Source organism: Coregonus clupeaformis, chromosome 24, assembly GCF_020615455.1.
Source record: "Coregonus clupeaformis isolate EN_2021a chromosome 24, ASM2061545v1, whole genome shotgun sequence".
Lineage (NCBI taxonomy): Eukaryota > Metazoa > Chordata > Actinopteri > Salmoniformes > Salmonidae > Coregonus > Coregonus clupeaformis.
In genome coordinates, this window is record NC_059215.1 from 19,043,450 (window position 1) to 19,068,382 (window position 24,933).

General features: G+C 45.6%; 2 protein-coding genes across 2 annotated transcripts; both read left to right on the forward strand.

The window, feature by feature from the left end:
- The first annotated feature begins 710 nt into the window (after positions 1-710).
- LOC121537411 (CCN family member 2-like) lies at positions 711-19,669 on the forward strand. The gene is made up of 5 exons (XM_041845048.1): positions 711-876; positions 2,659-2,875; positions 4,069-4,314; positions 6,731-6,954; positions 17,966-19,669. Exons 1-5 carry the CDS (start codon positions 805-807, stop codon positions 18,281-18,283), a joined length of 1,077 nt encoding a protein of 358 aa, XP_041700982.1. The 5' UTR covers positions 711-804; the 3' UTR covers positions 18,284-19,669.
- A 505-nt stretch (positions 19,670-20,174) lies between these two features.
- On the forward strand, positions 20,175-21,623 carry si:dkey-78k11.9 (P2Y purinoceptor 1). The gene has a single exon (XM_041845049.1). It carries the CDS (start codon positions 20,352-20,354, stop codon positions 21,336-21,338), a length of 987 nt encoding a protein of 328 aa, XP_041700983.1. The 5' UTR covers positions 20,175-20,351; the 3' UTR covers positions 21,339-21,623.
- Positions 21,624-24,933: the final 3,310 nt, after the last annotated feature.

Consider the following 24,933-nt stretch of genomic DNA (forward strand, 5'->3'; position numbering starts at 1 on the left):
GCTGACTAAATACTTTTTTGCCCCACTGTATATATATACACATACGTAATTGAAAGGGAAAGCGAAACCACTATCTCAAAACAGAAGGAAGATGAAAATGCATGTGGTGTGCTAATTTATAGTAGTCTACTATACAGTACTCAACTGGCAGACTGCGGTCCGGGTCAGATAAACACACATAAGACATGGAAACATTTGTAGAATTGCAAAAAAGATCTCTGTCCGATGCAAAATGTGTAGAATTTCGCGAAATTGGCTTTAAAACTGCAAAATGTTCACATGGGTTGCGAGGTGGGGGTTTGTTACTATGCCGATAAATGACTATTTCCATCCATACCTTTGCCACCTAGGAAATTTGTGTGACCGGACCTTGTTAAATAGTACTTGAGTACCCCTGCAGTAAACTTTATACCTCAAATAAGTTTTAGAGGCTGTCTGACATCCTGTAGACATCCAGAAGGATAATGTATTTTTCTCCCCTCAACTTGTGTTAAGCTCTGTGAATTTAGCAGCACACCAGCAGACTGAGCGGGAGGGAGGGGAAAAAGGGCTGGAAGTGTAAATGGATGACAGTGAGTAGGAGGAATGTGAAACATTTCTGATCCCGCTCCAGTGACTGTTTACACGGCTGTCAGCTATGTGACATCACAGCAGAGACTTTATAAATGTCACCCATGCAGAGGAATGAGTAGTTAGCCAACAGCAAGCAGCACTGGTAGCTAGCTAGCACCACTACCATCAACTTCATCACTTAGAGGTTAGACAGACACAACAGAGCAGTCCAATCAACCTACGGTCGTTTCAATGGAAATTTCAAGACAACTCAGTGACACTGTGATAGCCTTGGGTTTACTGCTCTGTATTGGTGCACTCCAGGTGAGGCCATACTGCTATTCTGCTTTTCTCTTTGTGTGTATCTGGAGGTGAACTGTACCTGTATCTTACACCTGTTGCTCAGGATGTGGACTGTCTGTGGAGATCAATGTGACTGCATTCCATTGACTGATTCCATTTGTTCCATGGAAAGATCTATCAGAAGCTTCCAGGTGGCTGTGGTTGAAGATTAAACTAAATCTGTAGAATTGATAGTTTTGATAGAACTGATTGTTTGTTTTTATGTCAGTGTTGTTTTTATTTGTAACTTACTCTAGAGCCAATTTGTAATATTTGTAACTTACTCTATAGAACATTTGTAATATTTGTAACTTACTCTATAGAACATTTGTAATATTTGTAACTTACTCTAGAGCCAATTTGTAATATTTGTAACTTACTCTATAGCCAATTTGTAATATTTGTAACTTACTCTGGAGCCAATTTGTAATATTTGTAACTTACTCGAACCAATTTGTAATATTTGTAACTTACTCTATAGATCATTTGTAATATTTGTAACTTAATAATAATAATATAACTTACTGTATAGAACATTTGTAATATTTGTAACTTACTGTATAGAACATTTGTAATATTTGTAACTTACTCTAGAGCCAATTTGTAATATTTGTAACTTACTCTAGAGCCAATTTGTAATATTTGTAACTTACTCTATAGAACATTTGTAATATTTGTAACTTACTCTAGAGCCAATTTGTAATATTTGTAACTTACTCTCGAGCCAATTTGTAATATTTGTAACTTACTCTATAGAACATTTGTAATATTTGTAACTTACTCTAGAGCCAATTTGTAATATTTGTAACTTACTCTAGAGCCAATTTGTAATATTTGTAACTTACTCTATAGAACATTTGTAATATTTGTAACTTACTCTATAGCCAATTTGTAATATTTGTAACTTTATAGCCAATTTGTAATTTTTGTAACTTACTCTAGAGCCCATTTGTAATATTTGTAACTTATTCTATAGCCGATTTGTAATATTTGTAACTTACTCTATAGCCAATTTGTAACTTACTCTATAGCCAAGTTGTAATATTTGTAACTTATTCTATAGCCGATTTGTAATATTTGTACAAGAAGCTATTCATTGCATGATGTACCAGTATTGTACAATGCATATGACTTTATTTTTGTGTATTTTGTTATTTAGAATGGCCTAAACATTTTTTGAGCATTTTTGTACACTTTGATCATCATGAATAATAATGATCAATATTGGTAAATATGGATGAATTAAGAATATTGTGAATGTTTGATGTTCTATTGTATAGTTGCCACAGAGAATCGTTTGAGATGACAAATTATGTTTAAAACAATTGAAGAGTCCAGGGGAGGAATGAGATTGCTCCGTCAGTGAATAATTGAGGCCAGTATGTCCAAAGGCTGCCTGCTGTGGGTTGGCTCCATTAACTGCATGTAATTGAAAACAGGAGTATTTTGACTAGACAGTGTTGGACATAGTGTTCCCCAGACAAAGCACTTCTACCAAATACACATGCTTACAGTTGGTCAAAGAAAGGATGTTTTATTTCAGAACATAACTGCAGCATTTTTCAACTATGATGTTGATGTTGATAACGATTATGATGATGGCGACAATGAAGACTATGATAATAATAATAATGATGAAGATGATGATGATGATGATGATGATGATGACGACGACGACAACAACAACAACAACAACAACTGACCTCCTACTTCTCTTGCTCTAACCTCAGCCTGCTCTAACCTTTGCCCCCTGTGTTACTCTAGGTGTGGTGTCAGCTATGCCCGGGACCATGCCAGTGCCCCAGCCCCGTGCCCCTGTGCCCAGCTGGAGTCCCTCTGGTCCTGGACGGCTGCCAGTGCTGCCAGGTGTGTGCCCGGCAGCAGGGGGAGGCCTGCAGTGATCTGTACGTGTGTGATAGCCAGCGAGGACTGCAGTGTGACTACAGCGCCAGCTTCCCCAGCGACCCTGGAGAGTGTTCCAGTGAGTGCCAATTGTTTATTGACTTTCAGTCATAAGCAAACACAACAGTGCCACCCTTCCTAACAGTAAACCAGCAGACTCTGCCCAAGCCAAACCCAGGCCTGAAAGATTCAGAGTCAGATAAACAGTATAGACCAGGTGTGGTTTGGCTTTGCAGTCTGTGTCTGTGTGGGTGGGACAAACAGACAACTATTTTCTAACACTAAACAACCAACCTCTGCCCATGACAATAAGCATATAAAGGGAGGGGGTTTGAAGCTGCACTCTATCTGAATGTCTGTATGTATGAGAGGGCCAAACAGACACTCTGTTTAGGGCCTATACTCAGCCAGCCAGCCAGCCGCAGAGCGGAGGGGCTTTAGTTTGACTGTATTCCAAAACATCTCAACCTCTATTTTCAGTGGTGGTGTTGACACACTTCCCCTGATGACTGCCCACTGAGAATGATAGATTGCAGAGACAACACACATGGATTGCAAAACAGACTCCTCAGTCTCCCCAGGCCTGGACTGTGTCCCAAATGGCACCCTTTTCCCTACATAGTGTACTACTTTTGACCAGAGCAGTGCACTTAATAGGGAGTAGGGTGCCATTTGGGACACAGCCTGGTCTCCCATAACATCACATAACAACCCACAGGCTTGGCAGTAGACATGAGCCTCTTGTGTCCTTACCTCGCTCTCACACAAGCTCTGTAACTCTGTCTCTCTCTCTCTCCTCTCTCTCTCTCTCTCTCTCTCTCTCTCTCTCTCTCTCTCTCTCTCTCTCTCTCTCTCTCTCTCTCTCTCTCTCTCTCTCTCTCTCTCTCTCTCTCTCTCTCTCTCTCTCTCTCTCTCGGTTTGAGGTTTGAGGTTTTCCTTTCCTAATTGTATTTCCTCCAGACCAGAGCAGGGGCCATGTTCCAGGGTATGGGTTAGGGTTAGGGTGGGGCTGCCAGTCCAGGGTAAGGAGCCTAAGAGGATCTCTCTGTCCTGTTCCCACATCATACTGGGGTTCAAATACTATTTGAAATCATTTCAAATACTTTATATGTGCTTGATTGAGCTTGCCTGGCTTGATGGAGCAATAGAATAGTCCCAAAAATGCAAACCCAGCCCATCTGGACTCCAGGCAGGTTAGAGCAAACGCTCAAAGTATTTGATAGATTTCAAATAGTATTTGAACACAGGTCTGTTCTGTTCATACCCATCCAGGTCAGGAGTTGGGCTGTGAGCTGAATGGGGTTTCCTACCTGGATGGCCAGGTGTTCCAGCCCTCCTGTGCCACCCAGTGCCGCTGCCTGGGGGGAGGGGTGACCTGCGTGCCCCTGTGCCCTGAGGACGTCCGTCTGCCCAGCCCAGACTGCCCACACCCCCAGCGGGTACAGCTGCCTGGGAAGTGCTGCAAGGAGTGGGTGTGTGAGAACATGGACAATACCATAATTCAGGATGCCATCACAGGTAACATCAGGCTTGGATAACAGTCATACACTTGCCTGGTCCCAGATCTGTTTGTGCTGTATAGCCCACTACTATGGTGGTTGTCATTGGCTATACAGTACAAACAGATCTGGGACCAGGCTAGTCATCCTCTGTTCTGACGCAGGTTTCTGCTACATCTTTAAACTGGACCATCTTTAAAGGACACTGTGGATTCCAAACGTTATTTTCTGGTTTTAGACAAGCAACTTCACATATATAAGGAATTGTTCACACACAATTGGATACCACAATGACAAATGTTATTTTGTTGATCAAGCTGTAGGACAATATTTAGCATCCCACATTTATTTGAGCTCTGTCACTGACACTCACAGTCTGACGTCTTTTATTGACGGATCTTTAGCATTTTATTGGGGTGAGTCTGGCCAAATGAAAAGACACAATGTCCAAATATAACCGCAGCATTTCATTGGAAAAGTCTGGCCAGATGAAGATGCACATTATTGTTAAAATAATAAGCCCTCTTCCAGTGGACCATGTTTCCTATGTGTGCGTCCCAAATGGCACCCTATTCCCTATATAGTTCACTACTTTTGATCAAAACCGATAGGGCTCTATATAGGGAATAGGGTGCCATTTGGGACAAATCCCTAGTTTCATAACAAGCCGCATGGCTAGGCTACACAACAATGAAACATAAGAAGCCCAAGGAGTCTGAAATAGTAGGTTAGGAAAATAAAACCACTAAGAAAATAAAACATCTATAATTTCTGACGCTGTCACCTAATCAAGCTATATCAATAGCTATGGAACATTTTGTTCTGAGTGTTCTAGAATTTCAAAGCCTTGACCTTTTTCCGTACTGTGTTAGAGAAACACAGCTGATCAAAAAAAACAGCTGATTATTATGACTCACAGATCCGACCGGAGATACTATCTCCATTGATAACACTGCTTTTCTGTGATATAAAAATACAAAAAGTTCCTGTCCAATTTGAGGCCATTTGAGTCAATAAGAGACATTATGACATCTGAAACACGCTGATAAAAAAAATATATATTAACAGGGAATTCATGTCAGATTACATGTTACATTACATTTTCGTCATTTAGCAGACGCTCTTATCCAGAGCGACTTACAAATTGGTGCATTCACCTTATGATAGCCAGTGGGACAACCACTTTACAATTGTAATTATTTTATTTTATTTATTTTTTGGGGGGTGGGGTAAGGGGGGGTAGAAGGATTACTTTATCCTATCCCAGGTATTCCTTAAAGAGGTGGGGTTTCAAGTGTCTCCGGAAGGTGGCGAGTGACTCCGCTGTCCTGGCGTCGTGAGGGACCTTGTTCCACCATTGGGGTGCCAGAGCAGCGAACAGTTTTGACTGGGCTGAGCGGGAACTGTGCTTCCACAGAGGTAGGGGAGCCAGTAGGCCAGAAGTGGATGAATGCAATGCCCTCGTTTGGGTGTAGGGACTGATCAGAGCCTGAAGGTACGGAGGTGCCGTTCCCCTTGCAGCTCCGTAGGCAAGCACCATGGTCTTGTAGCAGATGCGAGCTTCAACTGGAAGCCAGTGGAGTGTGCGGAGGAGCGGGGTGACGTGAGAGAACTTGGGAAGGTCGAACACCACACGGGCTGCGGCGTTCTGGATGAGTTGTAGGGGTTTAATGGCACAGGCAGGGAGCCCAGCCAACAGCGAGTTGCAGTAATCCAGACGGGAGATGACAAGTGCCTGGATTAGGACCTGTGCCGCTTCCTGTGTAAGGCATGGTCGTACTCTGCAAATGTTGTAGCATGAACCTACAGGATCGGGTCACCGCCTTGATGTTTTATTTTTTATTTTTTGGGATGGATCAGCTTAATATTACAGATAGATTGTATCTTCTATCAATGTAATTGTTTGCATCACTTCCAATCCCCCATGTTTTTTATATATATACTCCCCTTTATTACTTTTCAACCCCGCCATCCTTTCCCTACTTGGAGTAAATTAGTGAACAACAATGCCCAGGCCTCTACTTCCGGTCTATACTTACTATCTACACCTTATGGACAGAGTTAATTTTACAATAATTCTATTATATATATATATATATATATATTTATTTTTTTGGCTCCTGCACCGCCTTGATGTTAGCGGAGAACGACAGGGTGTTGTCCAGGGTCGCGCCAAGGCTCTTTGCACTCTGGGAGGAGGACACAACGGAGTTGTCAACCATGATGGCGAGATGAGTTTGTTTGGCTCTGATTGAATTGTTAACAGCTGGATGTCGTGACAAGTCAGTAATTCCTCATTGTCCTGTTAGTGTGCCTTCTCGAAGCGCACTGCTGTTATTCCCCATATTTCTTCTTATTTTTTTTTAGACAGCAATCAAATATTCTTCAGGAAATTCACCATTCAGTCTCATTCTCTTCTGGCCTCCTCTCTCCAGCCTCCAGATCAGACAGGTTGTGGCCAGACCTGTCTGGTCCTCAGCAGAACCCAGCCTTCAACTGTATAGACCAGAGTACAGAGTGGAGTGTCTGCTCCCGGACTTGTGGCGTTGGGGTCTCCACGCGGGTCTCCAACAAGAACCCAGCCTGCCGGCTCGAGATGCAGAGCCGTCTTTGTAAGGTCCGGCCCTGTCAGGCACTCCAGCCACGCAGAAGCCCCATGGTGAGCCCATACCTGCCTATAGAACCTCTCGTAACCCACTCCCCAACTGGCTTTGGCTATGTCAACAGGGATATTAGGTTATGTCACCAGGGATATTAGGTTATGTCAACAGGGATATTAGGTTATGTCACCAGGGATATTAGGTTATGTCAACAGGGACATTAGGTTATGTCACCAGGGATATTAGGTTATGTCAACAGGGACATTAAGTTATGTCACCAGGGATATTAGGTTATGTCAACAGGGATATTAAATTATGTCAACAGGGATTTTAGGTTATGTCAACAGGGATATTAGGCTATGTCAACAGGGATATTAGGTTATGGCAACAGGGATGTTAGGTTATGTCAACAGGGACATTAGGTTATATCAACAGGGATATTAGGTTATGTCAACCGGGATATTAAGTTATGTCAACAGGGATATTAAGTTATGTCAACAGGGATATTAGATTATTTCAACAGGGAAATTAGGTTATGTCACCATGGATGTTAGGTTATGTCAACAGGGATATTAGGTTATGTCAACAGGGATATTAGGTTATGTCAACAAGGATATTAGGTTATGTCAACAGGGATATTAGATTATGGCAACAGGGATATTAGGTTATGTCAAAAGGGATTTTCGGTTATATCAACAGGGATATTAGGTTATGTCAACCGGGATATTAAGTTATGTCAATAGGGATATTAGGTTATGTCAACAGGGATATTAGGTTATGTCAACAGGGATATTAGGTTATGTCAAAAGGGATATTAGGTTACGTCACAGGGATATTAGGTTATGTCAACAAGGATATTAGGTTATGTCAACAGGGATATTAGATTATGGCAACAGGGATATTAGGTTATGTCAAAAGGGATTTGCGGTTATATCAACAGGGATATTAGGTTATGTCAACGGGGATAGTATGTTATGTCACAGGGATATTAGGTTATGTCAACAGGGATATTAGGTTATGTCAACAGGGATATTAGGTTATGTCAACCGGGATATTAAGTTATATCAACAGGGACATTAGGTTATGTCAACAGGGATATTAGATTATGTGAACAGGGATATTAGATTATGTCAACAGGGATAGTAGGTTATGTCATCAGGGACAATTGTCATGACTTCCGCCGAGGCTGCCTCCCCTCCTTGTTCGGGCAGGTTTCGGCGTTCGTCGTCACCAGCTTACTAGCTGCTGCCGATCCATTTATCATCACTCCACTTAATCAAACACACCTGGTCCTTATCCCCAATTAGTCATTGTATTAGTGTTCCCTCTGCTTCCTTGTCTGTGTGGGTGATTGTTTGTTGTGAGCTGTGTGTAGCTCAGTTGAGCTACCCTTACCTTGTTTGTTTGCCAGGGTAGATATTTCCCCTGTGCCTGAGTTTTGTTGTCGCATGCTTGCGCAACTGTTTATTGACGGAATAAACTTTTTGGATGCGTTTTACTCTCCTGCGCCTGACTCCTTCTATCACACGCATCACAGAACCACCCACCTTGCTATGGAGTCAGCAGGAGAAGAGCGCATGCCTGGAGTCATGGCACAGGTCCAGGAGCACTCCACGATGCTGGCCAGCTTGGGGGAAGCGATGGATCAGGTTCTTCAGGTCGTCCAATGCCTGGAGAGGAACAGACCCGATCTGTCGAGACCAGCTGGCCAACCGGATCCAGCCACCTACACCCTAGCACCAGGAGTGATCCAGATATCCCGACCACGGGCGTTTGAGGGGACAGCGGCGCTGTGCCAGGGATTCCTCCTCCAATTGGAGCTTTACTTCGCCAGCATCAGGCCGGAATCATCTGAGCGGGAGAAGGTGTCCGTCCTCGTTTCCTACCTCTGTGGGAAAGCCCTGGAGTGGGCCAACGCGGTGTGGAACGAAGGAGGCGCTGCGTTGGAGGACTACAGGGAGTTCGCTCGCCTCTTTCGGGCGGTATTCGACCACCTGCCCGAGGGTCGAGAGGCGGGTGAGCGACTGGTCCACCTGAGGCAGGGGACGAGGACCGCGCAGGACTTCGCGTTGGAGTTTCGGAAGCTGGCAGCGGGATCCGGGTGGAACGAGTGGGCCCTAATCGACCATTTCTGGTGCCATCTGCGGGAGGACGTCCGACGGGAGCTAGCCTGCCGGGACACCATGTTGTCCTTCGATAAACTGGTGGACATGGCCATTCGGTTGGACAACCTGATGGCAGCCAGAGGACGTCCTGGTAGGGGTCTGCCCGTTTTCACCCCGGAAGACTTGGACCTCCAGCCGATGGAGCTGGGTGGAGCCGCCAGCCGAGAGAGCGGAGGAGGACAGCGACAGTGCCACTCTGGTGGCACGAAGGGACAATCCACCACACGCCGTAGTCAACGTTATTTTGGTCCTGGAGGCGGCAGGCACGGCACTCACGCATCACCCCAGGTATCGAACACCCACACTCGTTCAGAGCCCTCTGCTGCGCACTGTAAAATACTAATCTCCTTTCCTGAGCACATGGATGTTCCCCAGTGTAAGGCGCTAGTCGATTCAGGCGCAGCTGGGAACTTTATGGACAGGGCATTCGCACACCGTATAGGCATTCCATTGATTCCCCTATCCATTCCACGCCCCATCAGAGCACTTGATAGTTGACCATTAGGGTCCGAGTTGGTTAAGGAAGTTACTGCACCAGTCACCATGATTACCCAGGAGAATCATTGTGAGCAGGTGACGTTTTCCATTATTGAGTCTCCTGCTTTGCCTGTGGTATTAGGTATCCCTTGGCTAGCACTCCACAACCCCACCTTTTCATGGCCGCAGAGGGTTCTCACGGGGTGGTCGCGAGAGTGTCAGGGTAGGTGTCTAGGTGTTTCCGTTGGTGCAACCACGGTGGAAAGTCCAGACAGTACCTCCACTGTGCAAATTCCCCCTGAATACCTAGATCTGGCGCAAGCGTTCTCTAAAACGCAGGCTACTAAATTACCACCTCATCGGGCGGGGGATTGCGCGATAAACCTCCGGGTAGACGCTGTGCCTCCCAGGAGTCATATATACCCCCTGTCACAGGCTGAAACGGTGGCTATGGAAACATATGTCACCTTGTCCCTGCGCCAGGGGTATATATGTCCCTCCACTTCACCCGCCTCCTTGAGATTCTTCTTTGAGAAGAAGAAGGATGGAGGTCTGCGCCCGTGCATTGATTATCGACCACTGAACAGGGAGACAATAAGATGTAGTTATCCTCTCCCCCTCATTCCTTCAGTGATTGAATCAATGCATGGGGCACGCTTCTTCACCAAATTAGATCTCAGGAGTGCGTTCAACCTGGTGTGTATCCGAGAGGGAGATGAGTGGAAGACAGCATTCAGCACAACCACGGGGCATTATGAATACCTGGTGATGCCCTATGGTTTGATGAATGCTCCCTCAGTTTTCCAGTCCTTTGTGAACGAGGTGTTTCGGGACATGCTTGGTCGCGGTGTAGTGGTCTACATCGATGACATCCTGGTGTATTCCGCTACGCGAGCCGAGCATGTGTCCCTGGTTCGCAAGGTGCTGGCCCGACTGTTGAAAAATAACCTTTATGCTAAAGCAGAGAAGTGTATGTTTTTCCAGCAGTCCTTCTCTTTCCTTGGATATCGCATTTCCACCTCAGGTGTGGAGATGGAGGGAGATCGCATTTCAGCCGTGCGTAATTGGCCGACTCCAACCACAGTTAAGGAGGTGCAGCGCTTCCTTGGCTTTGCCAACTATTATCTGAGGTTTATCAAGGGCTTTGGCAAGGTCGCAGCTCCCATTACCTCCCTGTTGAAGGGTGGGCCGTCCCGGCTCCGCTGGTCTGCTGAGGCTGACCTGGCCTTTAGCAAACTGCAGGGTCTGTTCACCTCAGCCCCAGTACTGGCCCACCCCGATTCATCACTACCGTTCGTAGTGGAGGTGGATGCGTCCGAGGTTGGGATAGGAGCTGAACTGTCTCAACGCTCGGGTACGCCACCCAAGCTCCGCCCCTGTGTGTTCTTTTTTTAGAAGAAGCTCATCCCGGCGGAGCAGAACTACGGCGTTGGTGATCGGGAGCTGTTGGCTGTTGTTCGAGCCTTGACCGTGTGGAGGCATTGGCTCGAGGGGGGAAAACACCCTTTCCTCGTCTGGATGGACCACCGTAACCTGGAGTACATCCGGCCAGCGAGGAGGCTGAATCCTCGCCAGGCCAGGTGGGCCCTATTTGAGTTTACACTGTCATATATTCCGGGTACGAAGAACGTGAAGGTAGACGCGCTGTCCTGGCTGTATGACTCAGAGGAGATGCCCAGAGACAACACTCCCATACTGCCTGCCTCCTGCATTGTAGCGCCGGTAGTATGGGCGATGGACGCGGATATAGAGCAGGCATTACGCATGGATCCCTCTCCACCTCAGTGTCCAGATGGGCTGCAGTACGTGCATGCTCTTATCCGTGATCGTCTGATCTACTGAGCACACACGTCACTCTCCTCTGGTCACCCAGGTATCAGCCGTACAGTGCGCTGCCTGAGCGGAAATACTGGTGGCCTACCTTGGCTAAGGACGTGAGGGTGTACGTCTCCTCCTGCTCGGTGTGCGCCCAGAGTAAGGCACCTAGGCACCTCCCAGCGGGTAAGCTACAACTGTTACCAGTTCCACAACGACCATGGTCTCACCTTAGCATTGATTTTCTAACTGATCTTCCCCTCTCCCAAGGTAACACCACCATCCTGGTCGTTGTGGACCGCTTCTCCAAGTCCTGCCGCCTCCTTCCTCTGCCCGGTCTCCCCACGGCTCTGCAGACTGCGGAGGCCCTGTTTACTCACGTCTTCCGGCACTACGGGGTACCAGAGGATATAGTGTCTGACCAGGGTCCCCAGTTCACGTCCAAGGTCTGGAAGGCGTTCATGGAACGTCTGGGGGTCTCGGTCAGCCTGACCTCTGGGTTCCACCCCGAGAGTAATGGGCAGGTGGAACGGGTAAATCAGGATGTAGGTAGGTTCCTGCGGTCCTACTGCCAGGACCGGCTGGGGGAGTGGTCGGTGCCCAGAACTCTCTCCGCCACTCCTCCACTAACCTAACGCCTTTCCAATGTGTTCTAGGTTATCAACCGGTTCTGGCACCGTGGCACCAGAGCCAGACAGAGGCTCCTGCGGTGGATGACTGGTTTCGGTGCGCGGAGGAGACGTGGGATGCTACCCACGTTCACCTCCAACGCGCCATGGGTCTTCAGAAGGCCAACGCTGACCGCCACCGCAGTGAGGCCCCCGTCTTTGTACCGGGGTATCGGGTCTGGCTCTCGACCCGGAATCTGCCCCTCCGCCTGCCCTGCCGGAAGCTGAGCCCGCGGTTTGTTGGGCTGTTCAAAGTTCTGAGGAGAGTCAACGAGGTCACAAAGAGGTTATTAGTTCCCCCTGATTACCGTATTAAACCCTCGTTTCATGTGTCTCTCCTCAGGCCGGTGGTAGCTGGTCCGCTCCAGGAGTCTGAAGTGCGGGAGGTCCCTCCACCTCCTCTGGACATCGAGGGGGCCCCGGCGTACTCGGTCCGTTCCATCCTGGATTCGAGGTGTTGGGTGGGGGGCCTTCAGTACCTCGTGGAGTGGGAGGGGTACGGTCCGGAGGAACGGTGCGGGGTCCCGGTGAGGGATATCCGGCTCGCCCTGCTCCGCGTCCTCCTGGCTGTCCCCGAGGCCGGGGTCGGCGCGCTAATGGAGCCTTGCATCAATGGGGTACTGTCACGACTTCCGCCGAGGCTGCCTCCCCTCCTTGTTTGGGCAGGTTTCGGCGTTCGTCGTCACCGGCTTACTAGCTGCTGCCGATCCATTTATCATCACTCCACTTGTCTTGTCTAATTATTCACACACACCTTCCTTGTCTGTGTGGGTGATTGTTTGTTGTGAGCTGTGTGTAGCTCGGTTGAGCTACCCTTACCTTGTTTGTTTACCAGTGTAGATATTTCCCCTGTGCCTGAGTTTTGTTGTCGCATGCTTGGGCAACTGTTTATCGACGGAATAAACTTTTTGGATGCATATTACTCTCCTGCGCCTGACTCCTTCTATCACATGCATCAAAACATTAGGTAATGTCAACAGGGATATTAGGTTACGTCAACAGGGATATTAAATTATGACAACAGGGATATTAGTTTATTCAACAGGGACAGTAGGTTATGTCAACTAGGATATTAAGTTATGTTAACAGGAATATTAGGTTATGGCAACAGGGATATTAGGTTATGGCAACTAGTATATTAGGTTATGTCAACAGGGATGTTAGGTTATGTCAACACGGATATTAGATAATGTCAACAGGGATATTAGATTATGACAACAGGGATATTAGATTATGTCAACAGGGACATTAGGTTATTTCAACAGGGATATTAGGTTATGTCAACAGGCACATTAGGTTATGTCAACAGGGATATTAGGTTATGTCAACAGGGATATTAGGTTATGTCAAAAGGGATATTAGGTTATTTCAACAGGGATATTAGGTTATGTCAACAGAGATATTAGATTATGTCAACAGGGATATTAGGTTATGTCAACAGGGATTTTAGGTTATGTCAATAAGGATATTAGGTTATGTCAACCAGGATATTAAGTTTTGTCAACAGGGATGATATGTTATGTCAACAGGGATATTAGATTATGTCAACATGGATATTAGGTTATGTCAACAGGGATATTAGGTTATGTCAACAGGGACATTAGGTTATGTCAACAGGGATATTAGGTTATGTCAACAGGGATATTAGGTTATGTCAACAGGGATATTAGGTTACGTCAACAGGGACATTAGGTTATGTCAACAGGGATATTAGGTTATGTCAACAGGGATATTAGGCTATGTCAACAATAATATAATAATATGCCATTTAGCAGATGCTTTTATCCAAAGCAACCTACAGTCATGTGTGCATACATTTTTATGTATGGGTGGTCACAGGATCGAACCCACTACCCTGGCGTTACAAGCGCCATGCTCTACCAATTGAGCTACAGAGGACCACAGGGATATTAGATTATGTCAACAGGGATATTAGATTATGTCAACATGGATATTAGTTTATGTCAACAGGGATATTAGGTTATGTCAACAGGGATATTAGGTTATGTCAACAGGGATATTAGGTTATGTAAACAGGGATATTAGGTTATGTCAACAGTGATATTAGGTTATGTCAACAGGGATATTAGATTATGTCAACAGGGACATTAGGTTATGTCAACAGGGATATTAGGTTATGTCAACAGGGATATTAGGTTATGTCAACAGGGATATTAGGTTACGTCAACAGGGACATTAGGTTATGTCAACAGGGATATTAGGTTATGTCAACAGGGATATTAGGTTACGTCAACAGGGACATTAGGTTATGTCAACAGGGATATTAGGTTATGTCAACAGGGATATTAGGCTATGTCAACAATAATATAATAATATGCCATTTAGCAGATGCTTTTATCCAAAGCAACCTACAGTCATGTGTGCATACATTTTTATGTATGGGTGGTCACAGGATCGAACCCACTACCCTGGCGTTACAAGCGCCATGCTCTACCAATTGAGCTACAGAGGACCACAGGGATATTAGATTATGTCAACAGGGATATTAGATTATGTCAACATGGATATTAGTTTATGTCAACAGGGATATTAGGTTATGTCAACAGGGATATTAGGTTATGTCAACAGGGATATTAGGTTATGTAAACAGGGATATTAGGTTATGTCAACAGTGATATTAGGTTATGTCAACAGGGATATTAGATTATGTCAACAGGGGTATTAGGTTATGTCAACAGGCATATTATATTATGTCAACAGGGATAATAGTTTATGTCAACAGTGATATTATGTTATGTCAACAGGGATACTAGGTTATTTCAACAGGGATATTAGATTATTTCAACAGGGATATTAGGCTGTCACAGTCGTCTATGTCGTCCAAGTATGACCAAGGCGCAGCGTGTCCAAGAAACATGACTTTATTGTAGAATAAACGACAAAACAAAACAAGAACCGTAACGTCCTCAGTACACCGACTGAACTTGGAACAAAAACCCACAAAACCCAGGTGAAACCACACAGTTTAAATATGGCTCCCAATCAGAGATAACGAGCCGACAGCTGACACTCGTTACCTCCGATTGGGAGTCATATGACTAATCAACAACAAAACCAAACATAGAAATGAACAACTAGATCCAACATAGAAATACACCCTAAATGAAAATAACAACCCTGGCTCAAATATCAAAGTCCATGGAGCCAGAGTGTCACAGTACCCCCCCCTAAAGGTGCGAACTCCGGGCGCACCAGCATACAGTCTAGGGGAGGGTCTGGGTGGGCGTCTGTCCATGGTGGCGGCTCTGGCCCAGGTCGTGGTCCCCACCCCACCTTAGTCACTATCCGCTTCCGTAGCCCCCTCCACATGACCACCCCCCAACTAAACCCCACTGGATTAAGGGCCGGCACCGGACTAAGGGGCAGCACCGGACTAAGGGGCAGCACCGGACTAAGGGGCAGCCCTGGACTAAGGGACAGTACCTGACTAGCTGGCTCTGGCGGATCCTGGCTGGCTGGCTCTGGCGGATCCTGGCTGGACGGCTCTGGCGGATCCTGGCTGGACGGCTCTGGCGGATCCTGGCTGGCGGAAGGCTCTGGCTGATCCCGTCTGGCGGAAGGCTCTGGCTGATCCTGTCTGGCGGAAGGCTCTGGCTGATCCTGTCTGGCGGAAGGCTCTGGCTGATCCCGTCTGGCGGAAGGCTCTGGCTGATCCCGTCTGGCGGAAGGCTCTGGCTGATCCTGTCTGGCGGAAGGCTCTGGCTGATCCTGTCTGGCGGAAGGCTCTGGCTGATCCTGTCTGGCGGAAGGCTCTGGCTGATCCTGTCTGGCGGAAGGCTCTGGCTGATCCTGTCTGGCGGAAGGCTCTGGCTGCTCCTGTCTGGCGGAAGGCTCTGGCTGATCCTGTCTGGCGGAAGGCTCTGGCTGCTCCTGTCTGGCGGAGAGCTCTAGCGGCTCCGGTCTGGCGGACGGCTCTGAAGGCTCATGGCAGACGGGCGGCTTTGCAGGCTCAGTACAGACGGGCAGTTCCTGCGGCGCTTGGCAGACGGACAGTTCAGACGGCGTTGGGCAGACGGGCAGTTCAGACGGCGTTGGGCAGATGGACAGTTCAGGCCCCGTTGGGCAGACGGACAGTTCAGACCCCGTTGGGCAGACGGCAGACTCTGGCCGTCTGAGGCGCATCGTAGGCCTGGTGCGTGGTGCCGGAACTGGAGGTACCGGGCTGAGGACACGCATCTCAGGGCTAGTGCGGGGAGAAGCAACAGGGCATGCTGGACCCTGGGGACGCACATAAGGCCTAGTGCGGAGAGCAGCAACAGGGCATGCTGGACCCTGGGGACGCACATAAGGCCTAGTGCGGAGAGCAGCAACAGGGCATGCTTGGCCCTGGGGACGCACCGTATCCCTGGTGCGGGTGGCCGGAACAGGCCGGGCCGGGCTGGCGAAGCGCACCGTATCCCTGGTGCGTGGAGCAGGAACAGGCCGGGCTGGGCTGGCGACGCGCACCGTATCCCTGGTGCGAGTGGCCGGAACAGGCCGGGCCGGGCTGGCGAAGCGCACCGTATCCCTGGTGCGTGGAGCAGGAACAGGCCGGGCTGGGCTGGCGACGCGCACCGTATCCTTGGTGCGAGGAACAGGAACAGGCCTTGCCGGGCTGGAGACGCGCACCGTACACTTGGTGCGAGGGGTCGTAACAGGCCGGACCGTACTGGAGGCACACACCACTGGCTCTACCCCGGGAACTGGAACGGGCCGGACCGGACTGGTAATACACCCCAGTACCCCTCGCCGTGCCTCTACATCTCCTTTCCCTACTTTGGCCAGTGACCCCCGTAACCTGGTTGCCCTTTGAATTCGCCCCTTCTCTGCCTCCGTCAGCCCTGTGGCAGCCTCCTGCTGCCCAGCCGCCCAAAGCCATGTGCCCCCCAAAAAAACTTTTTTGGGGTTGCCTCTCGTCCTTCCGACGATGGCCCTTCTGACGCCGTTGCTCCTCTCGCCGTCGCCTCTCCACCGTTTCGCTCCATGGACGGCGATCCATCCCATCCAGGATCTCCTCCCAAGTCCAGGACCCTTTTCCGTCCAACAGCTCCTCCCATGTCCAGACCCTTTGCTCCTGGACGCGCTGCTTGGTCCTTTTAAGGTGGGTTTTTCTGTCACGGTCGTCTATGTCGTCCAAGTATGACCAAGGCGCAGCGTGTCCAAGAAACATGACTTTATTGTAGAATAAACGACAAAACAAAACAAGAACCGTAACGTCCTCAGTACACCGACTGAACTTGGAACAAAAACCCACAAAACCCAGGTGAAACCACACAGTTTAAATATGGCTCCCAATCAGAGATAACGAGCCGACAGCTGACACTCGTTACCTCCGATTGGGAGTCATATGACTAATCAACAACAAAACCAAACATAGAAATGAACAACTAGATCCAACATAGAAATACACCCTAAATGAAAATAACAACCCTGGCTCAAATATCAAAGTCCATGGAGCCAGAGTGTCACATAGGCTTTGTCTACAGGGATATTAGGTTTTGTCAACAGGCCTATTATATTATGTCAGCAGGGATGTTAGGTTATGGCAACAGGGATATTAGGTTATGTCATCAGGGGTATTAGGTTATTTCAACAGGGATATTAGGTTATTGCAACAGGGATATTATATAAGGTCAACAGGACCCATGCCATGCGTAGGCCTCATATGTTTTAAAATGTTATTGTCACCTCGACTCTAATGTAAAGTGTGCAGTCCTTTATTAAATGGCCGTTCTGTCTGGTCTGGCGTATGCTTGTGTTGGAAAAGCATGTGCTATGTGTACAACATTGTACAAAAAAAGTATGTATTATGGTGTTATATATTTTCTTCAATAAGTGCATTTGAGTTCATTCCTAATTTAATAAAACATAAATGAACCTCTATTCTCAGCAGCCATGAGCTCATCTAGTAGGTTAACATTGGTGATCTGTATGTGTTTTTCCAGTGGGGCCGGCGCTGCGAGCCGAGCTACAGGTCGGTGGTGCCAGTGAGACTGGTGCACCAGGGCTGCTACAGCAAACGAGTCTACCGGCCCCGGTACTGCGGCCAATGCACCGATGCCCGCTGCTGCACCCCCTACCGGACCAGCACGGCCACAGTGGCATTCCGGTGCCCCACAGGCAGGGTCCTACACCGGGCAGTCATGATGATCCAGTCCTGTGTCTGTCACTACAACTGCCCCTACTCAGCTTCAGGCCCCTATGCAGATGTACCCTACTCAGGCCCTTCACGCTCATACAGGATCCCTGCCATGTGGGGCTAGACTTGACTTTTGATTCAATCCTCTAGACCCCCTTGAGAACCAAGTGTGTCCACCGTGGCTCTCCACCTCAATCTTTTCCGCATAGGGCTTTTCCCCAGGAGATCTCCACTTTACTACTTAATGTAAGTTATGTTAGAGATCTAGAGCCCTATCCCACCCCCCTCCATGCACTGACACTTCCATACTGAGACCTGTATACACAGGACTGTCCCATTGTCCATACTAGTACACTACTTGCCAAATACATTTCTGAATACATGCCAATTACATTGCTTCTAAGTGGTATACATGTATGGATATTGGAACAGAGCCTCTCTCTATCACGGCTGGATCCAGCAGGTGTAGCCTATACTTCATAGGATAGATAGGGGAAGTGAAATGGTCTTCTAGGTAATTAACTGGGACTGAGTTGGGGGGATAAAGCCCTGACATGACTTGACAAGCTCAGTCTGCACTAAGACCTCTACTCTATTCCATTTGATCACCTCTCATAGGGTGACCTCATGAGGAATAGAATAGGTCAATAAACCCTAGTTAGCTAGGCTGATCCCAGGTCAGTTTGTGTTTTTCTCTACTACATGGTCATTGTCAAGCCAAAAATGTGGCATGATGTTTCCACAAGGAGTTGGCAAGAGAGCAGAAACAGACTGAAAGAGCTACTGTTTAGCATATTGAAGTGAATACTGTAACACAACACGTCTTGTTTACTGATTGACCAACTGTAGTATGATATGACTAGACTAGATGACACCTGACCAGAGTCATTTGTTGCCTTTCTTGACTCATCTTAGGTCCCAGTGTTTCTCCTGGCCTCGTGACCTGACTTAGTTGAGTGAATAAGTGTTGTTACTTACATTTTCGTGAATTTCTTTTACAGAATGACACCAATCTTTGAGTTGATAGAGATTGTATCTTGACATGCAAATGCCATCTGCTATATTAGTTAGTTTGTTTGTTTGTTTATAAATGTGTCTATTTTGTGTTCTTAGTCAGATGTAATTGCACTTATTTTCTATGTTGCTGTAAATATAAACCATTCTTATGCTTTTTGAAACATACAATTGTATCGCTGATTTTATACTTTGTCCAAACAGTTTTCCATTCACAATGCCTTTTTGTGTAAAGCTTGAGCTCATTTGTACATTGCATATTATTCATGAATTATATTACTATATTGAGATGTTGTTGTTGTAATTTCTGCTGTAACTTTCCCATAAAACTCCTTATGATTGATTAGTAATTTGTGTGCTGATATAGAATTTCAACAAACACACACCATAGCGTCCCAAATTCAGAAAGCCATGTAACTTCATTTTCATCTAGTGGCTTCTATTGGACTCACAGTATCAGTGCAAAGAGTTGTGTGATATGAAACTGAATAGGAAACTGACTGGTTCTAAATTTATGTAATTTATTTTGTTGTAAAATTACTGAATGTTGATCTTGATCATAAAGTTCTGTTCTAGCCTTTCCTCAAAAAGCATCTTGTTTCAAACCACCGTTACACAACTGAACGAAATAAGGTGAGAGGTAAAACTACCTATAAAGTGAAAGGGAAAGGGGAATACCTAGTCAGTTGTACAACTGAATGCATTCAACTGAAATGTGTCTTCCGCATTTAACCCAACCCCTCTGAATCAGAGAGTTGGGGGAGGCTGCCTTAATCGACATCATCTATATTAATTCACTGTGTGTGTGTGTGTGTGTGTGTGTGTGTGTGTGTGTGTGTGTGTGTGTGTGTGTGTGTGTGCGTGTGTGTGCGTGTGTGTGTGTGTAGACATGTCTGGTTTCCTGTTTGTAGTCAGGAACTGAGTCCCTACTGATCATCTCAGAATGATTCTGTATAGAGAGTCAGTGGTACAGTTTGTCATAGAGCAAATAACACTTTCACACAAAACATTGTGAGAGAACACATTCCTCTATCTTTCGCAATCTCAATGTGGAGCTCTGAGAAAAAAAACTGAGCGACTGACTTCTTCATTCATCTTGAAGTAAATACTTTTTTTCATTCAACCTTTATACAGGTTATTCTCACCCTTATAAGATACATTTCTTTGGGGGAGAGAAAATGAAGACTAACTCGTCCTGCGGACAAGTTAACATGGAATTTACACACACATTCTTACCTGCAGTGTATATGTCAGTATTCATAATTGGTCTTGTTGCTAACTGTTTGGGACTAAAATCCTTGTTTGCGAACTGGAAGAAATTCGGAAATATCAATGTTTTTGTTCTGAACCTTGGAGTGGCAGATATTCTGTATTTGCTTACACTTCCATTTCTGTTTGCATACTACTCAGCAGACAGTCACTGGAACTTCGGACAAGTCTTCTGCAAGATGACACGATTCTGCTTCAATTTGAACTTGTATGGAAGTATTGGTTTCCTCACATGTATTAGTGTATACAGGTACCTGAGCATTGTCCACCCACTGAGAGTGATGGGTAGGATAACTGGTGGCCACTCTGTAGTTATCACTGCTGTAGTTTGGGTTTTAGTCTGCATTCAGAGTCTTCCTGATGTGTACTTTGACAAAACATTGTCCAACTCTTCTTCAGAGACAGAAGCATGCTTTGACACCACCTCTGACTTCTTTACCAAGGATTACCTGGACTACAGTATTGCGTGGACAGTGTCTGGATTCTGCATCCCTCTGCTCATCATATTGGGTTGCTATGGACACGTGGCTGTGGTTCTCTCCACCAAAACCAACATCGACCAAGTGATGAAACGGAGATGCTTAAAACTGGTGTTCCTTGTGACTTTACTCTTCTCTGTTTGCTACATACCGTATCACGTATTCAGGAATCTAAACCTGAAAACTAGGATTTTGAAACGAGAACGCATGTGTCAGGATTGGTTCACTGGCATCTACATTGCTCACCAAGTCAGCCGAGCCCTTGTATGTCTAAACAGTGCCATCAACCCGTTGGTCTACCTCCAGGGTAATGAGGATCTTCTTATGCAGATCACCTGGCTTTGGCAACGAGCTCGCCAGTCTGTCCCTCAGATATTCAACCATCGCATCCAGGGACAAGCTTCAGCACCATTGTGAGTTCAGCACAGCATTCTCATTGCAATACTAGACAGAGTAGCTTTGTTTTGTGTGCTTGATAGTCAATCTGCATTTCTCTCCCACTCATTAATCTATGTCTGCTATGTTTATTACTGTTCATTGATTAAATGGGGAAGTTCAAATGATGGTTTATGGCTTTCTATAGGTCTCTTGTGTGTTTACTGTGTAACTTCTCCAAGCTGTACTGTAAATATGATGATATGGAAAGTATATTCTATATCAGCTAAATGTCAGGGTTGCATTTTAGCTCCTGTGTTGATCTCAACTTTTACTAATGACTAGGGAAATGGGATGCAACCAGCCAAGTTGCATCTGTATGCAGATGATACGGTCATCTATTCAAATGCTCCTTCTCTGGTTCAGGCTATTGAAGAGCTCCAGACTGCCTGTCAGTCACTGCAGACCTCTCTGTATGGTCTCAAACTGGTCTTGAATGCAGAAAAAAACTAAATTCATGACCTTTACCAGAGTTCACTCTCAGCCAGAGAAGGTTAGCATTTTCACATCTGGAGGCACATCCATTGAAAAAGTGTCATCCTACAAATACCTAGGTATCAAATGAGTCTGGTGGGAGGAGCTATAGGTGGACAGGCTCATTGTAATGGAATAAATGGAAGAGTATAAAACACATAAAGCATATGGAAACCACGTTTAACCCCGTTCCATTAATTCCATTCCAGCCATTACAATGAGCCATCCTATAGCTACTCCTACCAACCTCCTCTGCTAGATATGTCGTTGGACAACAATCTGCCCTTTAAAGTTCATAATGGACAATCTTGTGAGGAAGCTAAAACTGAAATTGGGTTTATATTTTCGTAATAAGACTTGCTTCCTGTTCGAGGCTAAAATTAACTATTTTTTCACACTCATCTACACACAATACCCCATAATGACAAAGTGAAAACATGTTTTTAGACATTTTTGCAAATCTATTGAAAATGATATACAGAAATGTCTAATTTACGTAAGTATTCACACCCCTGAGTCAATACTTTGTAGAAGCACCTTTGTATAGCGATTACAGCTGTGAGTCTTTCTGAGTAAGTCTCTAAGAGCTTTACACACCTTGATTGTGCAACATTTGGCCATTATTCTTTTCAAAATTCTTCAAGCGCTGTCAAATTGGTTGTTGATCATTACTAGACAACCATTTTCAGGTCTTGCCATAGATTTTCAAGTAGATTTAAGTCAAAAATGTAACTTGGCAACTCAGGAACTTTCACTGTCTTCTTGTTAAGCAACTCCAGCATAGATTTGGCCTTGTGTTTTAGGTTATTGTCCTGCTGAATGGTGAATTCATCTCCCAGTGTCTGTTGGAAAGCAGACTGAACCAGGCATTCCTCCAGGATTTTGCTTGTGTTTAGCTCCATTCTGTTTCTTTTTTTATCCTGAAAAATTCCCGACTCCTTAACTATTACAATCATACCCATAACATGATGCAGCCACCACCATGCTTGAAAATATGGAGCGTGGTACTCAGTAATGTGTTGTATTAGATTTGCTCCAAACATAACACTTTGTATTCAGGACAAAAAGTTAATTTCTTTGCCACATTTCTTGTAGTTTTACTTTAGTACCATGTTGCAAACAGGATGCATGTTTTGGAATGTTTTTTATTCTGTACAGGCTTCCTTCTTTTCACTCTGTCAATTAGGTTAGTATTGTGGAGTAACTACAATGTTGTTGATCCATCCTCAGTTTTATCTTATCACAGCCATTAAACTCTATAACTGTTTAAAGTCACCATTGGCCTTATGGTGAAATCCCTGAGCGGTTTCTTTCCTCTCCGGCAACTGAATTAGGAAGGACGCCTGTACAGTATCTTTGTAGTGACAGGGTGTATTGATACACCATCCAAAGTGTAATTAATAACTTCACCATGCTCAAAGGGATATTAATTGTTTGCTATTTTTTTACCCATCTACCAATAGGTGCCCTTCTTTGCGAGGCATTGGAAAACCTCCCTTGTCTTTGTGGTTGAATCTTTGTGTGAAATTCAATGCTCGACTGAGGGACCTTATAGATAATTGTATGTGTTGGGTACAGAGATGAAGTAGTCATTCAAAAACCATGTTAACCACTATTATTGTACACAGAGTGAATCCATGCAACTTATTATGTGACTTGTTAATCAAATGTTTCCTCCTGAACTTATTTAGGCTTGTCATAACAAAAGGGATGAATACTTATTGACTCAAGACATTTCAGCTTTTCATTTTTTATTAATTTGAAAAAATGCCTACAAACATAATTCCACTTTGACATTATGTGGTATTGTGTGTAGACCAATGACAAAAAAATCTAAATTTGTATCCATTTTAGATTCAGGCTGTAAGACAACAAAACGTGGAAAAGGTCAAGGGGTGTGAATACTTTCTGAATGCACTGTATATGCATGCAGCCTCTTCTGTGTTGAAGAGACTGGACTCTGTTTATTATGCATCCTTATGCTTTGTTACAAAGGATCAGTCACTCACCCACCATTGCCCTTTGTACCAAATGGAGGGTTGGACCTAGCTTTATATGCGCAGACAGCTACATTGGTACGTGTGGTACAGGGCGGCAGGTAGCTTAGTGGTTAAGAGCGTTGTGCCAGTAACCGAAAGGTCGCTGGTTCTAATCCCCGAGCCGACTAGATGAAAAATCTGTCGATGTGCCCTTGAGCAAGGCACTTAACCCTAATTGCTCATGTAAGTCGCTCTGGATAAGAGTGTCTGCTAAATGACTTAAATGTAAAATGTAATGTAAATGTGTTCATTTACAAAACCATTCTGGATAAACTCCCTCTCTACATCTGTAGCCTGCTCACCACTATCAGTTACCAGACCCGGTCTACAAGGTGTTAGGCAAGACTGCCTTCTCCTATTGTGGACCAGAGGCATGGAATAGTCTACAACCTATGCTACACCTAGATTCCTTAGTTCCCCTAAATGAGTTTAAAACTCTGATGCAAGACTCTGTTCAGGAGTGTAAATGTTTCCTGTAGACTGGATTGTGTTGTTGTTGTGCTAATGTTTTAATATGTTGTAATGTTGTAATGATTGCTGCTGCCTTCTTGGTTAACCTCTACGGGACGGTTGAGCTAACGTGCGCTAATGTGATTAGCATGACTGTTGTAAGTAACAGCAAACTTTCCAGGACATAGACATGTCTTATATGGGCAGAAAGCTTAAATTCTTGTTAATCTAACTGCACTGTCCAATTTACAGTAGCTATTACAGTGAAAAAATACCATTCTATTGTTTGAGGAGAGTGCACAACAACAAAAAACGTATCACGGCAACTGGTTTGATACATTCACCTCTGAAGGTAATGTACTTACATTCAGTAATTTTGTTCTGATTTGTCATCCTGAGGGTCCCAGAGATAAAATGTAGCATAGTTTTGTTTGATAAAATCAATATCTATATTCAAATGTAGGAACTGGGTTTGACAGTTTGAACCCTTGCTGTCTCTGGCTCCACACCCACCCCGCCCGGCCATCTAGATGTGTGAAAGTTAGTGTATAAGCTAATGATCCATCATGTATGACATTCCAGGAAGTGTGTAAACTTACATTTTGTATTACCAT

Excerpts from the sequence above, each read along its gene's own strand:
- LOC121537411 (XM_041845048.1), top strand. The coding sequence starts at position 805 with ATGGAAATTTCAAGACAACTCAGTGACACTGTGATAGCCTTGGGTTTA. Across the intron at positions 4,315-6,730 it reads AATTCAGGATGCCATCACAG|CCTCCAGATCAGACAGGTTG; the intron begins GTAACATCAGGC and ends TCCTCTCTCCAG. Across the intron at positions 6,955-17,965 it reads AGCCACGCAGAAGCCCCATG|TGGGGCCGGCGCTGCGAGCC; the intron begins GTGAGCCCATAC and ends GTGTTTTTCCAG.
- si:dkey-78k11.9 (XM_041845049.1), top strand. The coding sequence starts at position 20,352 with ATGAAGACTAACTCGTCCTGCGGACAAGTTAACATGGAATTTACACAC.